Genomic DNA, 20,003 nt, shown 5'->3' with positions numbered 1-20,003 from the left:
GTAATCAGCTTCAACCTTATACATGTGACATATGTGAATAATTGCCTTTTAAATTATTAAATAAATGCTTTATCTTCGCAGGATCCAGTCTAGCATTTATTTGTATGTGCTCTTGTAAATTGTGTTGTGTTTTACAGTCTCCTACAAATGTACTACATTACTTCAACTTGAACTACTGTATTAGCTTAACCTGGAAATGGATATAGGCTAGATGAAACACTAAGTTTAAAGAATTTACAGTAATTCATATTAATATTCATAATAATTTTGTTAAATGTAGTAGGTCATTCATGTATGAATATGTTCGGAATAGCATATTAGCATACTTACCCTAAGTATGCTAATATGTCACTATATTATGTCACTATATATATATTCACAGAAGTATTCACAGCGCTTCACTTTTTCCACATTTTGTTATGTTACAGCCTTATTCCAAAATTGATTAAATTCATTATTTTCCTCAAAATTCTACAAACAATACCCCATAATGACAACGTGAAAGAAGTTTGTTAGAAATCTTTGCAAATTTATAAAAAATAAAAAATGAAAATAATCACATGTACATAAGTATTCACAGCCTTTGCTCAGTACTTTGTTGAAGCACCTTTGGCATCAATTACAGCCTCAAGTCTTTTTGAGTATGATGCTACAAGCTTGGCACACCTATTTTGGGGCAGTTTCTCCCATTCTTCTTTGCAGGACCTCTCAAACACCATCAGGTTGGATGGGGAGCGTCGGTGCACAGCCATTTTCAGATCTCTCCAGAGATGTTCAATCGGGTTCAAGTCTGGGCTCTGGCTGGGCCACTCAAGGACATTCACAGAGTTGTCCCATAGCCACTCCTTTATTATCGTTGTCCTGTTGGAAGATGAACCTTCGCCCCAGTCTGAGGTCCAGAGTGCTCTGGAGCAGGTTTTCATCAAGGATGTCTCTGTACATTGCTGCATTCATCTTTCCCTCGATCCTGACTAGTCTCCCAGTTCCTGCCGATGAAAAACATCCCCACAGCATGATGCTGCCACCACCATGCTTCACTGTAGGGATGGTATTGGCCAGGTGATGAGCGGTGCCTGGTTTCCTCCAGGCATGACGCTTACCATTCAGGCCAAAGAGTTCAATCTTTGTTTCTCATGGTCTGAGAGTCCTTCAGGTGCCTTTTGGCAAACTCCAGGCGGGCTGTCATGTACCTTTTACTGAGGAGTGGCTTCCGTCTGGCCACTCTACCATACAGGCCTGATTGGTGGAGTGCTGCAGAGATGGTTGTTCTTCTGGAAGGTTCTCCTCTCTCCACAGAGAAATGCTGGAGCTCTGTCAGAGTGATCATCGGGTTCTTGGTCACCTCCCTGACTAAGGACCTTCTCCCCCAATCGCTCAGTTTGGCCAGGCGGCCAGCTCTAGGAAGAGTCCTGGTGGTTCCAAACTTCTTCCATTTACGGATGATGGAGGCCACTGTGCTCATTTGGACCTTCAATGCTGCAGAAATTTTTCTGTACCCTTCTCCAGATCTGTGCCTCGATACAATCCTGTCTCGGAGGTCTACAGACAATTCCTTGGACTTCATGGTTTGGTTTGTGCTCTGACATGCACTGTTAACTGTGGGACCTTATATAGACAGGTGTGTGCCTTTCCAAATCATGTCCAATCAACTGAATTTACCACAGGTGGACTCCAATCAAGTTGTAGAAACACCTCAAGGATGATCAGTGGAAACAGGATGCACCTGAGCTCAATTTTGAGTGTCACGGCAAAGGCTGTGAATACTTATGTACATGTGATTTTTTTCGTTTTTTATTTTTAATAAATTTGCAAAGATTTCAAACAAACTTCTTTCACATTGTCATTATGGGGTATTGTTTGTAGAATGTTGAGGAAAATAATGAATTTAATCATTTTGGAATAAGGCTGTAACATAACAAAATGTGGAAAAAGTGAAGCGCTGTGAATAATTTCCGGATGCACTGTACATACACACACTACCGGTCAAAAGTTTTGAAACACTTGACTGAAATGTTTCTCATGATCTTAAAAATCTTTTGATCTGAAGGTGTATGCTTAAATGTTTGACATTAGTTTTGTAGATGAAAATAGAATTGTGCCACCATATTAATTTATTTCATTATAAAACAAAAATTTTATTTCAAAAGAAAAAGTTTTTGAAATTGATGACTTGGACCAAATAATAAAGAAAAGCAGCCAATAAGTGCCCAACATAGATGAGAACTCCTTCAATACTGTTTAAAAAGCATCCCAGGGTGATACCTCAAGAAGTTGGTTGAGAAAATGTCAAGAGTACATGTCTGCAAATTCTAGGCAAAGGGTGACTACTTTGAAGATGCTAAAATATAACACAGTTTTGATTTATTTTGGATTTTGTTTAGTCACAACATAATTCCCATAGTTCCATTTATGTTATTCCATAGTTTTGATGACTTTACTATTATTCTAAAATGTGAAAAAAAAAAATAATTATTATAGTAAAGAATGAGTGTTTCAAAACTTTTGACCGGAAGTGTGTGTATATATATATATATATATATATATATATATATATATATATATATATATATATATATATTAGACATAATATAGGAAAGCATATTGCATTTATTATACAATCCAGAGTATTCCATGCATACAGAAATGCAAATAGAAATAGAAAGAGATGTATGCTGTTCTAAACAAAGCCCATGATTCTTCCCCATTTGTTATTTAGAAACAAAAACATAAATTTGTCCATTATAGTGCCACCTACTGAATGTGACTGTTCCTAAATAGTGGGTGGGATTTGAGACCATCCTTCCAAGTTTGGTGTCTCTGCAATCGTTAATGCCATTTTGAGGGCAGAAGAAAAATAATTCTTCTTAAGAAAAAAGAAAATCTGGATGATTACGATAAGATTCCAACAGCAAGGCTGTTTGGACCCTTAATGATATATTAGATGTACTTTGATAATAACAAATTATTTGAGTTTCTTTACTGCATGTGAACTCTTAACATGTTCAGAATGGAATACTAGCTTTTTGATTATTAGTAAACACTCTGTACTGTCTATTATTTAAAAAAAAATATTAAAAGTAGAATGCCACAATGTTGTCATATGACCTTGTCGCATTTCATTTGACTGGCGTCCAGTTATCACCTTAGAAGGGGGAAAAAAAATGTTATGTCTTAAAATTTGGCAGTCTGATTGAATGATGAGTCAAGAAAGAGATGTTAAAAATAATGTCTGATTTTACTCAATCATCACACTGGATATGGAAGGCCAAGTCGATTGAATGAATTATATATTACAGTATCTCACGCAGTGTGTACTGTTGAACTGTATGCTTCACATTTTCAAAATGTTGTAGGTTATCCGGGCATTTAATTCATACAGAAAATGTATATACTATGCCAATTTGCCCAGTGCATAGGCTAATATACATTACAGAAATATGAAAAGTATAATTAAAAATCAATTATATATTCAGAATAATGCTGTAATCATTCATTCTATTTTATAGTAATTATGGTAACATGCCATTCCATTATAGTATACTATCAATTTAATCCATGAGTTTTCCAGAATGGAAGTGTCCAATAACAGGTCAGTTACTGAGATGAAAGGTGCACTCAGTAATTTTTTCTTCATTAAAAAAGTTGAACTGAAGACATGAATTGTAATTTTGCAATATATGTAGAAAATCATGAGCACTCACATTAAAATGATGACTGCAGTTGTATAAGTAACCTTATAAAAGCTGTTTCATTCTACATGGAGAGGGTCCACACATGGGGGCTGCCATGTTAGAATCACATGACCAGCTGAATACTACTGGCTTAATCTCAGTAACTGTCCTGTTATTTGACACTTTCACTCATTAATTAAAGTAATCATGGCTGACTGTGAATAGTGAATTTATACAATGACATCTGAAACTGAAAACTCTTGATTTTAGGTGTCAGTGTAAGTACAAGATGACACAGACAAAAATTACTGAGTACACCTTTAAGCAAATAGTATTGGTCATGTGATCCTAACATGGCAGCCTCTGTGGGGATCTCATAAAACAGCGTATAAACAGTATATAAAGCATATTTAATATGTTTACTGACTTAAGTATTCATCTCATGTGAGTTATAATGATATTATACATATGTTTCAAAATCACTATTCGTATATTTAGTTTTTTGAAATGAAATAAATAAATAATAATTACTGAGTGCACCTTCAAGTGAAAACGTAAATTCACTTGCGCCATCTAGTGTCGGGAAGATGTCTGTGCGCATGTCTGAGTATAGATGGGATTCGAGACCATCTTAATTTAGTTTTTACAGTCTCTGACGCCAGACAAAATAAAAATAACACTTCTGAAGAAGAAAATAAGAACAAAAACTGTTCTGTAGTGGATCACTATTGACTTATAAGAGCTCCTGGTGTAATATCAAATGATTTGAGTTAGTACACGGTACCGAACACGCACTTTATGAATTCTTGACTTTGCTGCGTGGCATTGAGGGAGGTTCGGGAAGTGGCATGTGGACCCGGAGGAACCATGAAGACAGTCAAACGCTTATTCAGGACACACGACTGTTGCGGAGTGCAGATGTAAAGTAATCCTATGAGAAGTCTTGCGCTTTCATGGCTTCTTTAATAAAGTATCGTGTGCAGATTAACTGAATATGGATCAGTCCGTGGCAATTCAAGAGACTTTGGCTGAAATGGAAAACTGCATCATAGTATCCTTTCAACACTCTTACGAAACCTCTAGTCTATTGCATTACAAACGTGTCAATCTGTCCAAAGCAACGCCTGCTTTTGAAAATCGAGTGCGCTTTTGTAACACAGTAAGTGCTTACGACAGTTTGCACTTCTCTTAATATAGACTGAGCCATGTAGACCAACAAGCAACTAATCTTAAAACTGTAATGAATAACACGCAGTCTGTTCTCTACATCATTCAATATACGTTTTTTTCCCCGTCATTTTGTAGCATGCCCAGTTTGCATGGAAAAAAGGAAATTCCAGAGTGTCATTCTGCAGATGTCCGCTAGATGTCGCCAAATGTTACAAATGTGTGTTCCTTTGTAAAGTGTAAATCACAATATAAACATTGTGAATCAATGTCATATTGAAATCATAATATCTTGGTTGGTAGAGAGATGTTATAAATTATATTGTTTAAAAAATACAGGTAGATATCATTAAAAGCTCTAAACATGCTGTGGATGGTGTGAGGGAGAGCAGACTGATGGGATTGGTGGAGCAATACAAGGAACATGCGTGAGTTTATAGACTTTTAATAACTAAATATAATTAACAAGCATTACTGTTAAACCCTGAACATTAGTTAATGTACATTCAAATAGTAAGAAATGTCATCAGACTTTTATTTCAATCATTTTTCATATATGATGATCTTAAATGCGTATAATAAAATGTTTAGGATTCTCACAGTCATGGAAAACCTGGAAATATCAGTGAATTTAATCTACTAATTCTAACATTTATTTGATCTTATTTTGGGTTCATGGCATGTTTAACTCAATCGACAGCATTTTGGCACACAAAAAAAAGAGCCTAATTTAGACTCATCCCTTCATTCTTTTCTTTAAAAAAATTCTAAAATATAGGTTACAGTGAGGCACTTACAATAGAAGTGAATGGGGCCAATTTTTGGAGGGTTTAAACACAGAGATGTGATGCTAATAATATTTAAAAAGCACTTACATTAATTCTTCCATTAAAAGTTGTTTATTATTTGAGCTATACAGTTGTTTAAATCGTCATTTACCAAAATGATAGGGTTTAAAACTTTATATTGTCATGGCAATGAAGTTGTAAAATTGGATTACTTATAACTTTACACAGATAAGGTTAATAAGTAAGGGATAATTAGTTAGCTTCACGTTGGGGGCCTGATTAGCCTTTCGGGTTTATTTTGCGATAACAACCAGCTGACTCATTATTACATGGCCACTAACAAAAAAGAAATAAAAAATGGATATAAAATATTGATTTGAGCTGTAATTATGTGAGAAGAAAGAAATAGCTGAACAGCTGAAATTCACCTCTGGTTTGCATCAGAGTTTTGTTGTTGTTTTTATTTTATAATTAATGACCGTCTGACTGCTCATTATCCAGCTTATTACAAGACTACTTGCCAAATAAATGGATATGAAACACTGATCTGAGTTGAAATTATTTTATTGTCTTACTTGTAGATATCGCATAGTGATCCGAGAAGTAGAAAAGATTATTTACAATACAGTTGTGCTCAAACATTTGCATACCCTGGCAGAAATTGTGAAATTTTGGCATTGATTTTGAAAATATGACTGATCATGCAAAAAAACTGTCATATGAAGCCATTTATTATCACATAGTTGTTTGGCTCCTTTTTATATCATAATGATGACCGAAATCACCCAGATGGCCCTGATCAAAAGTTTACATACCCTTGAATGTTTGGCCTTGTTACAGACACACAAGGTGACACACACAGGTTTAAATGGCAATTAAAGGTTAATTTCCCACACCTGTGGCTTTTTCAATTGCAATTAGTGTCTGTGTATAAACTGTCAATGAGTTTGTTAGCTCTCACGTGAATGCACTGAGCAGGCTAGATACTGAGCCATGGGGAGCAGAAAAGAACTGTCAAAAGACCTGCGTAACAAGGTAATGGAGCTTTATAAAGATGGAAAAGGATATAAAAAGATATCCAAAGCCTTGAAAATGCCAGTCAGTACTGTTCAATCACTTATTAAGAAGTGGAAAATTCAGGGATCTCTTGATACCAAGACAAGGTCAGGTAGACCAAGAAAGATTTCAGCCACAACTGCCAGAAGAATTGTTCAGGATACAAAGAAAAACCCACAGGTAACCTCAGGAGAAATACAGGTTGCTCTGGAAAAAGACGATGTGGTTGTTTCAAGGAGCACAATACGACGATACTTGAACAAAAATGAGCTGCATGGTCGAGTTGCCAGAAAGAAGCCTTTACTGCGCCAATGCCACATAAAAGCCCGGTTACAATATGCCCGACAACACCTTGACACACCTCACAGCTTCTGGTACACTGTAATTTGGAGTGACGAGACCAAAATAGAGCTTTATGGTCAAAACCATAAGCGCTGTGTTTGGAGAGGGGTCAACAAGGCCTATAGTGAAAAGAATACCATCCCCACTGTGAAGCATGGTGGTGGCTCACTGATGTTTTGGGGGTGTGTGAGCTCTAAATGCACGGGGAATCTTGTGAAAATTGATGGCAAGATGAATGCAGCATGTTATCAGAAAATACTGGCAGACAATTTGCATTCTTCTGCACGAAAGCTGCGCATGGGACGCTCTTGGACTTTCCAGCATGACAATGACCCTAAGCACAAGGCCAAGTTGACCCTCCATTGGTTACAGCAGAAAAAGGTGAAGGTTCTGGAGTGGCCATCACAGTCTCCTGACCTTAATATCATCAAGCCATTCTGGGGAGATCTCAAACGTGCGGTTCATGCAAGACGACCAAAGACTTTGCATAACCTGGAGGCATTTTGCCAAGACAAATGGGCAGTTATACCACCTGCAAGAATTTGGGGCCTCAGAGACAACTATTATAAAAGACTGCACGCTGTCATTGATGCTAAAGGTGGCAATACACAGTATTAAGAACTAAGGGTATGCAGACTTTTGAACAGGGGTCATTTAATTTTTTTCTTTGTTGCCATGTTTTGTTTTATGATTGTGCCATTCTGTTATAACCTACAGTTGAATATGAATCCCATAAGAAATAAAAGAAATGCGTTTTGCCTGCTCACTCATGTTTTCTTTAAAAATGGTACATATATTACCAATTCTCCAAGGGTATGCAAACTTCTGATCACAACTGTACCCTGATGACCGGTCTGATATGTTTTAATCCTGTGTTGCGTTGTTATTCAGAATTGTCAGACCTCTAGATGGCGCCATTGACCAATCAGAATCGAGTATTCCAGAGACCCGTGTAATAGGTGATTTTATTACACTAACATCATGTTAACATGCATGTTGATTACGTATTGTTGCTATACTTTTGATACAGTGAGTTAATGTTTACAGATTGGCCCCATTCACTTCTGTGTGTCTCACTGTAACCAAATTTGTTTTTAATAAAGAAGATATAAATTGAAATTATTATTAGTGTTATTATTATTATAAAAAAAAATTGGAAATCAGCATTACGCCAGAAATGCTGTCGATTGAGCTTAACTTGTATTGAACCGGAAATATTGCTTTAAAGGAACAGTTCACCCAAAAATGAAAATTCTTTCATCATTTACTCACCCTAATGCCATCCCAGATGTGTATGAATTTCTTACTTCTGCAGAACCCAAACAAAGAATATTTCAGCACTATAGGTCCTCACAGTGCAAGTAAATGGTGTCCAAAACGTTGAAGCTTCTAAAGCACATAACGGCAGCATAAAAATCCATACGACTCCAGTGGTTAATCCATATCTGCAGAAGCGGAATGACAGGTGTGTGTGAGAAACAGATCAATATTCAAATCCTTTTTTTACTATCACTCTCCACTTTCACCTTAACCTTCTTTTGTTTTGAGAAGGATATAGCTGCAGACAGAGCTCTGAAAAGGGGCGGGAGCTCCAAATCGCCAGCAAAGATATAGGGATCCCCTAACCTTAACCATGAGTGGAAGTGAGGCCCCCTTTTGGAGTTGGCGCAACCTTCTTTTGGAGTAACCACGCCCCCTTTTGGAGTAACCCCACCCTCTTTTGGAGATTCTGACCCATTGGAGATCTCCGGCCTGCAGCTCTACCTACTTGTTTGTATTTGGTGATTACATTCTTCATGCATATCGCCACCTACTAGGCAGGGAGTGAATTATTTAATCTGTTTCTCACCCACACCTACTTTTATGCTGCCTTTATGTGCATTTTGGAGCTTTAAAATTTAGTTCACCATTCACTTGCATTGTATGGACCGACAGAGATTAAATATTCTTCTAAAAATCTTTGTTTGTGTTCAGCAGAAGAAAGAAAGTCATACACATCTGGGATAACATGAGGGTGAGTAAATGATGAGAGAATTTTTGGGTGAACTAACCCTTTAAGATTGTTATCATTAATGTTATTTGAAAGTGTTAAACCTGTCTTGTATTATATAAATCAGCATATGTTACGTTAGCAGCATTGCTGTCTCTTGTGCAGTTACTGCATTAATTGAAATTAGCTATTTGAGATCCTTAAGTCATTAAAAATGTTCTGCTATTGGTTGTTAAAGTGAAAGCTGCCCAAAAATGAGAAATATGTTATCATTTACTCACACTGTTACAAACCCATCTGACTTTCTTCTTTTTTTTTCTTTTTTTTTTTCTTGAGGAAAACATAATGTGTTAGGCAGTATGTAAGTCTCATTCACCTTTCATTGCATCTTATTTCCATTCAATGAAAGTAAATAGTGACAGAGGCAGTCATTCTGCCTAACTCCTCATTATGTGTTGAACAGAAGAAAGAAAGCTTAGAACAACATGAGGGTGAATACATGATGGCAGAATGGATTCTGGCAGTTCCAGTAAATCTGCTTCATGTGGTTGTTCACTAATGTAGTCCTTCACCTTGTCCTGTTCTGCTCCAGGTTATTCCTATACTCCCACAGAAGAATGGCCATCACGATTGATGATGTCACACTAGATGAAATCATTCCCATTTCTTATGACATTTCAGTTGTTGAAGGTGAGACTATGGCAAATAGACAATGGAAGAGTGTTTTAATTCATTCCACAGTGCTTTCATGAAGATTTTATCTGGAATCTCTACAGTTTCATCTCCGGATGAGCTTGCTGTAGTTGGTGAGTGTTGATCGTGTTTTCTGCCTCATGTCTGAAGAGCTAGAATCACCACATAAACATTCAAAAACAAAATTTGATTGGCTGATTTCTTTGTCACCGCAAAGGTGCAGATACTCGGGTGCAAGTTAAGTTTTTTGAAGAGGAGTTAGAGCTGAGGTTACCTTTTGGTTCACACACCCGTCTGTTCCTCAGTGAAGTTACTAGAGCATGGAGTGGTAAGACACATCCTGTCTTTTTCATTGTATTTTTGTGAAATGAAATAAATGAAAATTAGGCCGTTAAACCGTTTAGGCCTCAATAGACTGAAGAACCACTGGTATGTTTTCATAATACTATGTTCCTTTCTCTCATATTTAAAGTTGATCATGGTCAGTGTGTGTGACATAGAACATGCCCACCGTCTGTTCAAAGCAGTCATGCAGGTTTAGAGAAGCAGAAACGTTGGTTTGGTTAAAAAATATTGGTTCGCTGAAATGAAATAGCAAAATGAAACTTCTTCTCTAGTCATTAAGTAAGGGATAATGTACAGTCAGCTAGTCATTATAGCAAAATAAACACATAATGGCAGGTTCTTTTAGAGTTTTGCAATAATGACCAGTTGACTGAAAATTATCCTGCTTACCATGCGGTGACTTAACAAAGAAACAAAAAAATGGACTCGAAATATTGATTTGAGTTACAATTATTTATATTTATAGTGAGCCGAAGGAGAGTGTGGAGTGCTACAAGAGACATGAAACTGGGACAACTGTCATATATACAGATTAGCGGTCATTATACGAATGAATATATACACTGATGAGCCAAAACATTATGACCACTCACAGGTGAAGAGAATAACATTGATCATCTCCTAACAAGGCCACATGTCAAGGTCTAGGTAGATTAGATGGTAAGCGAACAATCAGTTCTCGTAGTCAACATGTTAAATGCAGGAGAAATGGGCAGGAGTAAAGACCTGAGCGACTTTGACAAGGGCCAAATTATTATGGCCAGACATCTGGGTCAGAGCATCTCTAAAAAGGCAAGGCTTGTGGGGTGCTCTCAGTCAGCAGTGGTGAGTACCTACAGACAGTGGTCCGAGGAGGAACAAACCCCAAACCGGCGACAGGGTGTTGGGCACCCAAGGCTCATTGATGCACGAGGGCAATGAAGGCTATCCCGTCTGGTCCGACCTGACAGAAGGTCTACTGTTGGACAAATCACAGAAAATGTTAATGATGGTTATGGGAGGAATGTGTCACAACACAAAGCACATCACACCCTGCTGAGTATTGGGCTGCGTAGCCGCAGACCGGTCAGAGTGCCCATGATGACCCCTGTCCACTGTCAGAAGTGCTTACAATGGGCACGCGAGCATCTGAACTGGAGCAGTGGAAGAAGGTTGCCTGGTCCCGTTTTCTTTTACATCACATGGAAAGCTGTGTACATGTGCGCTGTTTACCTTGGGAAGTGATGGCACCAGGATGCACTGTGGGAAGACGACAAGCCGGTGGAGGGAGTGTGATGCTCTGGGCAATGTTTTGCTGGGAAACTCTGGGTCCGGCCATTCACGTGGACGTCAATTTCACACGTTCCACCTACCTAAACATCTTTGCAGACCAGGTACACCCATTCATAGCAATGATGGCTGCCCTGATGGCAGTGGCCTCTTTCAGCAAGATAATGCGCTCTGCCACACTGCACACATTGTTCAGGAATGGTTTGAGGAACATGATGAGGAGTTCAAGGTGTTGCCCTGGCCTCCAAATTCCCCAGATCTCAATCCGATTGAGCATCTGTGGGATGTGCTGGACCAACAAGTCCGATCCACAGCTGCTCCACCTCCTCACAATGTATAAAACTTGAAGGATCTGCTGCTAATGACTTGGTGCCAGATACCACAGGACACCTTCAGGGTTCTCGTAGAGTCCATGCTTCGGTGGGTCAGCGCTGTTTTGGCGGCACACGGAGGACCAATTGGTGTATAGTGGCACCAAGATGTATTTGGTCATTTAAAGCACACTTAAAAATGTGTTATTGCCATTGCATCAGATAACAAAATATCAGACCAAATAGCGTTTATTTTAATGAAAAATAGCACAATAAAACTTTTAATGCAAATCAAAACGTTTGTTAGATTTATTATGATAAACCAGTTAATATATTTGCTTGCATATGACACCTGCTTTAATGTCTGTCTATCAAATGTAATGAAATTCATACATTTTTACGTGTGTCTTAACTGTTCAAATACTTTTTGAGCCACTGTTTACAAATGTGCTTTCTCAGAAAGAGAACACTTCCCAAAACTCACAAGCTGATCTTAACGGGGGAGCTGAGGATGTGTATTTGTCTAAAACTGTTACCCTTCACATGCTTTCATGTTAAATGGTCCATTAAATGGCAGGGGATTCACATGGGAGTGATGCAAAAGAAAATTAAAAGAAAATATTTCAATGATATAATCCATAACAGACCTGCCAAACGAGTTCTACTGTGTGGTTTCCCATTCAGTGATGAGCACATGTTAAAAAAATGCTGAAACTCATTCTCAGATCTGCTTGACAGTGAAACTTGAAAGACAGAATTCAACTGATCTGCACTGTCATTCCTGTCAGATACTGTCAGGTAATTTTGGAATCGTAATGTAATATGTGTTTGTATGGAAGTCATGCAGCCTCTACAGAATATATCTTGATAAAATGAACTGAAATAGTCTATAGGTTCTGTTAGACTGGGATCAAACGGTAGGTTATACTGCCAGTGAGCTCAACTCTCAGACAACAGTCAAATTTAGCACACAAACATTAAGGAAGAAGAGAGATGGTGAATAAGACTGCAGAACGGAAGAATGTAGGCTGGGTTAAGGGGGAAATAAGTCTTTGGTTGTCTGCTGTGCTCAATTTGTGGTTTCTAGCAATGCAGAATGAAGAGACCTATTTTATTCCAAATCACTGAGGATCTACTTTTTTATGATTTGAAGTAATTTCGTCTGAAGGATCAAACCAAAAACAATCAAATCTAAGCTTTAGTGTTTGAAAATCAGAGAGGAAATATGCTTTTGCTAAGAAGTATACTGCAGATATGATCATTAAGAGGAAAACTATGAGAAATTTGCAAGGTAAGCAGCAACATGGTCACATGGCCAGCAACCGCTTGAGTGATTAGTGTACATGGCTGAGGATGTTTAGAGCTAGTAGGTGTAAGAGAGATAGAGTACCAGTAAATTAAAGAAGAAATGATACACTTCCCCTTACTCTTCTCAGAACATGCAGAGATATCATTGATGTACTTAGAGACAGAACTAAAAATATTCTAGATGTTCATAGATATGTTTTATTCTAAAACTGGAGCTATCTCTAGACAGCATTATCTTGCATTACTAGTGATAGAAACAAGACATAGGGCTGTGCACGCAGACCTGAACAACAATTTTGAGTAGAAAATGAACTTCAGACTTCACAAAGTTCCCAAAAGTAACAACAAAATCAATGATAAAAATGGTATAAATAAATGTAACAGGGTTGCAGTGTGAAAGGAGGAGGCAGGAACAGGCTGACCAATCAAAGTAATATTTTAATAAGGACTTAAACAAAAGACACAAAAACATAAACATACACATGGCAGCTGCATGTGGCTCTCTCTCTCCCAAACTGCCGCATTCCGCTGCACTTATCCCTCTCCTCTGCTGAATAGCCTGATTGGGGGCCGGGCGTGCGTAGTCACTGCCCTTCTGGCCCTGCCTGCCGGAAAGGCATTTCCCCGCCTCTCTAGGGCTGGGGATGGGGACAAGAGGAGGGAAAAACAAAACAAAAAAGAGGAGAGGGAAAGGGCAAGGCAGAGTGACAGTGAGAGAGAGAGATGAGAGAGAAAAAAACTTGCTCGCCTGGTCCTTGATCACTCCTCCACCTTCTGGCGGATGGATTGCATGTGGCTCTCTTTCTTCCGAACTGCCGCATTCCGCTGCACTTATCCCTCTCCTCGGCTGATTAGCCCAATTGGGGGCCAGACGTGCATAGTCACGGCTCGGTCCTGCCCTCCTCCTCGTCACAATAAACTTGCATACAGTGAAACCAAGCAAGCTCATTAATTATTCAACACAAAAATTAAAGTAAAATGTACTTTGTGGCATGGGGGGGACGTGGTCATGTGTCAGTCTGCGGGAAAGGGAGAGTGGTAAGGCTCGTCACCTGGCTCATAATTATCTCTAACACCTGTCTCTCATTATAGTGATGGCGGAGGGAGACTTAAAAGGCACGCCAGAGCATCAGAGAGAGGGAGAGAGAGTGACCGACACATGACCACGCCCCCCATGCCACATACTTATTTTATTTACCTTTGAAATTTACTCAAATTAGCAAATAAATATGACAGATAGCAAAACAAAGTATACTGTAAGATAACAAATAATCTTGAATAATATTTCCTTATTTTGAATTTTGAAGTTGAAGTACAAATGTATGTGACTCCGTGGTCACACATAAGCACACACACACACACACACACACAAACATTAAAATTAAAATTAAAAAAATTTAAAAAATAATATAATAGTCATACACATCTAAAACTACGCCTCTCTCTCCACAGCCCCTCCCGAGAGTCCCCTAAAAACGCCAAATAACTGCCCCATTTACCAACCCTGTTGGGTGCCCCTATCCAGAGTAAAATAATCTGAAATGAATCCATTTGATTGTACCTCCGCTACCGGGTGTCTATAAAGTAACTTAATCCATCCAATAAAAGTATTCCCGAACCCGTGCATTTCCAAAATCTTAAAAAGATAATCCCATTCTCCCATATCAAACGCATTTTCTGCGTCAAATGAGATGGCTGCGACCAGAGTCTGATCATTTGCTTCTAACCACATGATATTGATGAAACGCCTAATGTTATCAGAAGAGCTGCGGCCCCGAATAAACCCCAACTGATCTATATGTATAAGAGATGTCATAACTTTACTTAATCAGTTAGCCAGAATTTTTGACAATATTTTTACGTCTAGCTGGATCAGGGAAATTGGATGGTAACTCTTACACTCGCATGGATCTATGTCTTTTTTAAGGATCAGACTGACCCGGGATTGAGTCTTGATTGGCGGAAGATTTCCATTCTTTAATGATTCCGTATAAATGTCTAACAAAAGCCAGTTCTGTAGCAGCGGCAAAGCCATCTGGCCCCGGATCCTTGCCTGTAGGCAAGGCCTTAATTACCTTGCCAAGCTCCTCCAAGGTTATCTCAGAACCAAGAGAATTTTTTTGCTCAGTCGACAGTTTAGGGAGTTATGGTTCCTAATGGTTCCACAAAGTTTCTAATGTCTTCATCAGTAGATGAAGATGTGGAACTATAGAGATCAAGATAGAATTCTTTATAAGTATTATTAATATCAATGGCTGAGGTAAATATTTCATCACCAGCAGATTTCACTGAGGAAATGGTAGAAAAAGACTCTCTCTGCTTTATATATCTAGCCAAAAGCTTGCCCTGAATAGCCAAAACTCCATCTTCCATGACAAAATAGTATTATATATGTATTTCAATCGGGTCAATTCTCCGAGGCTTTTTGATGAATGAGGCATACCGTATGATCTGACCCCTAAGAACCGCCTTAAGTGCCTCCCAAGCCACGCCCACAGAAGATACTGAGGACCAGTTGGTCTCCATATAGATATTGATTTGAGCCTTTAGCATTTGTTGGAATTCAGGATTTTTCAAAAGGGATACTTTAAAGTGCCAACTATATGATTTCTTTTTCTCCATATGTGGCAACACCTCTAAACTCACCCAGGGTGTGATCTGAGATTAAAATGTTTCCAACTGAACAATCAACAACAGATGAAATGAGGGACTTAGATATAAAAAAAAATCTATTCTAGAATAAATCGTATGGACTGATGAAAAAAATGTATAGTCCCTACCAGATGGGTTCAAAAATCACCAGATATCTGTAAGACCAACAGATCCTGGGAAGCGTCACTGTTGCTCTAGGGGGCTTACACACTTTTGCTTCACTATGATCAAGGACTGAGTCCATCAAATGATTAAAGTCTCCTCCCATTATTATATCATAAGGGGTGCCAGCGGCTTGCAACATCCCTTCAAGATTAATAAAAAAGCCCTGATCATCAGCGTTAGGTACATAAATATTAGCCAAAATAAGACCTTGCCCCTGAATTTCTGCTAAAACAATAATGACTCTTCCTAATTTATCTTTAATCTGTTTGAGACATTTGAATTGCAGATGCTTACTTATCAATGTAATGACTTCCCTGCTCTTACTTGAGCCAGCACTAAAGAAAACATGTCCACCCCATATCTTCCCAAATATTTCAGCTTCCTGCAGGGAATGATGTGTTTCTTGAAGAAACACTATATCATATATCTTACGTTTAAGAAAAGCAATAACCTGCCTTCTTTTTACAGGGTGCCCAAACCCATTCACATTCCACATGGAGAGAGACAATCCACTCATATTAACATTTGACATTTTGACATATTAGAAAAAATAGACTGTGTGTCAAAAATAAATTGATAACGATCACATTCCGACATTAGTGCAACAGTCAAACCCTGAACTTCCCCCAGAACCAAACAAACATAAAAAAGAAAAACATGCACATTAACCCCAAGCACGACAGTGCCAACCGGTGTCCATCCCTCTAAACTCAAACAGTCCATGTACGCCTACGAGAGCCCCCACGACAACTTTGCCCGTCGTATTTGTTCAAGCCCAGTGCTTCTGTACAAATTTTGTGAGACAGAATTACACAACAGAAAATAACCTATAAAACAAACTCCAGCCAATAGGAGGCATAAGCACAAAGAATGTGTAGATTCATCCACATAACTCTTCCAAAGGTGTGTTCCTCCACAAAACTCCAGCCGCTAGGTGGAACCAGCACAAAAAGAAAAAAAAAGGTGCCCAGTTTCCTCGGACAGACAAGTGAATGTTCAGTGAGTCAGGCCCACTCGGCTGCATAGAGAGTATCACACAATAACCTATTCATTCCATTGACTTTATGAAGGACATCGCTTGCTGTGGGCATGTAAATATTTTGCGACCATCCTTAGTATCTATTCTCTATTTGGCCGGGAACATCAGTTCAGAAGTGACCTTCTGTTGATGTAAGAGTTTCTTGCATTCCTTGAATCGATCACGTTTCTCTCTTGTCGAATTCACAAAGTCTGGGAACAAGAAAATGTTGTGGTTCTTCCAAGAAAGCCTTCCTTTACTCCTTGCCTTGCGTAACATAAGATCTTTATCGGATGGTCTCAGAAATTTGGCCAGAATTGATCGGGGCCTTTCTCCCTCCGAGCCAGAACTCTGTGAGCTCGCTCGATTTCCTGCTTATGGCCTGTTATGTTGAGCAGACTCTGGAAGAGCCCGTCTAGGAATTTCACCATATCTCGGCCTTCCTCATCTTCAGGAATTCCAACAATTCAGACGTTGTTTCGCCGATTATGATCTTGGTCGCTATCGGATTAGCAGCTAATTCCCTCTCTGATGACTCCAGATAATCGATCCTTTTCTCAACATCTGACACTCTTGTAACCGTCTCAGTGAATTTCGTCTCCATGGCAGTGATCGATCGACGTATTACAGCAAGAACCTCCAAGTCAGCAACGACCTTCGCCAGCATTGCCGACATGTTCAGCAGCTGACGCTGAATCTCTTTCACCTCACTGTCCAAATTGAGTTGCTGGTCTGCGGCCTTGGCAGGGGTATCAGCTTGAGCATGTAAGTGTCTTTTAATGTCTCCAGAGCCCGAGGATTTTGAATTCTTTGACATATTTTCTTCCTAGAACAGTTAAGAATCAGAGTGTATCGAATCTCACTGGTTTATGACATAAAAAGTATTAAAACTAGCAAAGTGCACAGAGCTCGCCGTTCACACATCCGACCCTCGCATGGCACCACGCGACCTCTCTTTTTTTTATTATTTGATATAAGCTCTATTATTTTGATTTCATAATTTAGTATAGGTATTGGTAACTTGCGTTCAGTTGACCTGTGGTCAGTGGTAAAACCAGAAATGAACACATCGCGGGCATGTGCGTAAACAATACAACGGTGAAAAGAAAAAGCCTGCACACTGTCGTATAGCTTTTAAATCTGTTATATCTTACAGCGTTTCGGTCAAAGATTTTCTCCAGGCATTCTGTCAGTTTCTTTCAAGGTTGTTCCTGTTGCAAGGGAAATATATCACTGTACAGTCTTGGATTTACTCAAGAATTTACCAATGATGCAGGCAATGCGCTCAGCTGAACCAGAGAAGGTTAATGGTGGTGGACATTCTCCAGTCGGCATGAACTGAAAATGTTTTACTCTAAAGCTTCATTTCAAACCATTTTAATTGACCTCTTGGACTGTTTAATTCACAAAAGAACTTTTGATGACCGCAAAGATGACTGTAAGTTCCTCACTTTATATTTAGATGCGAGTAATTGCTAAATCAATATTTTACGATGTGAATGCACTCCATTAAAAACACTTTTATTACTGTTCGCGTAGATGTTAAAAGCTTCCTATTCTCATTTGCTAGCAAGTCTGAAGCCTTCCTTATATGGCATTTTCATGGGTGTGGATTATGATAATTGCAAATGAACGTGCTCTATTTATGAACATCTGGATTTCAAAAACACACACAAGTTGTACTAACAAATCTGGGGAATACGAAGCATTCCTGGATCTGGCTGAAAGTTTTTGGGAAGCTCCATTTTATGTGGAGATTACTTCCAATTTTTTCTTATATTTATGAAACTTTCACGAATGAGGCCCATTTTGTGTAATTTGGCAAAATTACAGAATGATTTTAAATGAAACCCAATAAAAGTGCTATTTACCTTGAACTGTCTTTGTTTTCTTCAAACATCGTTCATATTTCATCTCAAGCATGATCTTCCCTGACACTTTTGTCCACTTTTGTTAAAACTTTATTAGGCGCAAAAATTGCTTGGTGTGGTAAAAATGACGGCACATCTGTGGAATAACTATTTCAATGATTTATATTTATGTCACTTTTTGATTAGATTATCAAAGTTTTAAACATGCAGTAATTAGTATTTTTACAATGGGTTTTTAGAGTTTATTATTGAAAGTCTGATTCTGAAACAAGACTAAAAACATAAAGCTGTACATAAAAGACATTTCAGACACAAGTAGCAAAAATAAATGATGAAGGACTGGTAAAAAAAAAAAAAGTGACCAATTCAATGAAAGTTGAAGAAACACTTTTATTATTGAACGTTATTGTAAAGTGTTAGACAGAAATCTTTTATATAGGGATCTCTGGGTTTGCTGAGAGTTTGGATGGGGATCCTAGGGCCTTTTTTACAGTATGTAATGGTACCTTATACGGTGGAGTGATGTTTAAGTTGATTGGTTTGCGCTTTATTATTATCATATTATTGTAAGTCAGTAAGTTGCTTGTCTTTTGAACTTTCAGATGTCTATGAGCAATATTCAAAGGAAGAACCGAAATTTGACTGGCTCACCAAGTACCGTAAGGTGTCTAAAGGGGCTCGATCACTAAGAAAGTCTTTACCATCAATTGTTTCAAAAACTTCCAGAATGAGTCGGGTTAAGAGATCAGGTATGTAGGTTTCCTGCATACCATATGAAAAGATTCAAAATAAACATGCCAGTTTTACAAATAAGATCTTTCCAAAGTCACATCTGTAAGTGATGTACACATACTATTCTTTGTGTTCCTGTGACATGTCTCTGCTCTGTGTTAATTGGTGATATAAAACCAGGGGAGATCTGCAAAAGAAACTGGGACTTTGCTCTTTCAATTTGCATAAACTTATTTTAATAAACAAACCAGTACAGCCACATGCCAGCCACCACTAGCGACATCACAACATGTTTTTCTGACCTCAGTGCAACCAGGAGCTCGTATTATTATTAATAAGGGAAATGGTAATGTTATTGGACTGGAATATCAGTGTTTGTAGGCCATGTCAGGCTTAAAATGGCTTGGTATTCACAGTAAGGCCTTCTTTGATTTTTGACAGGAATGAAAACGAGGCTGTGAGGGAAACAGTAGAACTTCAATGACATGCATTGTATAAAGCTATCAGAAAGCTCCTAGATCACATCTAATTTCCACAACTTATGTTGTCTGGAGTTTTTTTGTGTTCTGAAGTTTCATGGAAAGATATTTGTTTCAATGTTTCACCAGTGGAACAATCTAAAAAA

At 38.4% G+C, this 20,003-nt stretch overlaps 1 protein-coding gene across 2 annotated transcripts in view; it reads left to right on the top strand.

Annotated features, from left to right (window-relative positions):
• The first annotated feature begins 5,219 nt into the window (after positions 1 to 5,219).
• Positions 5,220 to 20,003, top strand: part of LOC127453874 (type II inositol 1,4,5-trisphosphate 5-phosphatase-like) — a 39,805-nt gene continuing 25,021 nt past the window's right edge. The window contains exons 1-5 of one of the 2 annotated variants that reach the window (XM_051720616.1): positions 5,220 to 5,266; positions 9,607 to 9,704; positions 9,791 to 9,820; positions 9,925 to 10,035; positions 19,249 to 19,395. In XM_051720616.1, the coding sequence (XP_051576576.1) occupies positions 5,235 to 5,266; positions 9,607 to 9,704; positions 9,791 to 9,820; positions 9,925 to 10,035; positions 19,249 to 19,395 (418 nt within the window). In that variant the 5' untranslated portion in view covers positions 5,220 to 5,234. Of the gene's footprint in view, positions 5,267 to 9,606; positions 9,705 to 9,790; positions 9,821 to 9,924; positions 10,036 to 12,871; positions 12,924 to 19,248; positions 19,396 to 20,003 lie in introns of those variants that run through there. The other variant, XM_051720617.1, reaches the window with a different exon arrangement.

The sequence above is a fragment of the Myxocyprinus asiaticus genome, chromosome 16 (assembly GCF_019703515.2).
Source record: "Myxocyprinus asiaticus isolate MX2 ecotype Aquarium Trade chromosome 16, UBuf_Myxa_2, whole genome shotgun sequence".
Taxonomy (NCBI): domain Eukaryota; kingdom Metazoa; phylum Chordata; class Actinopteri; order Cypriniformes; family Catostomidae; genus Myxocyprinus; species Myxocyprinus asiaticus.
The sequence above is the reverse complement of the archived record's forward strand: the minus strand, read 5'-3'. Positions and strand labels throughout refer to the sequence as shown.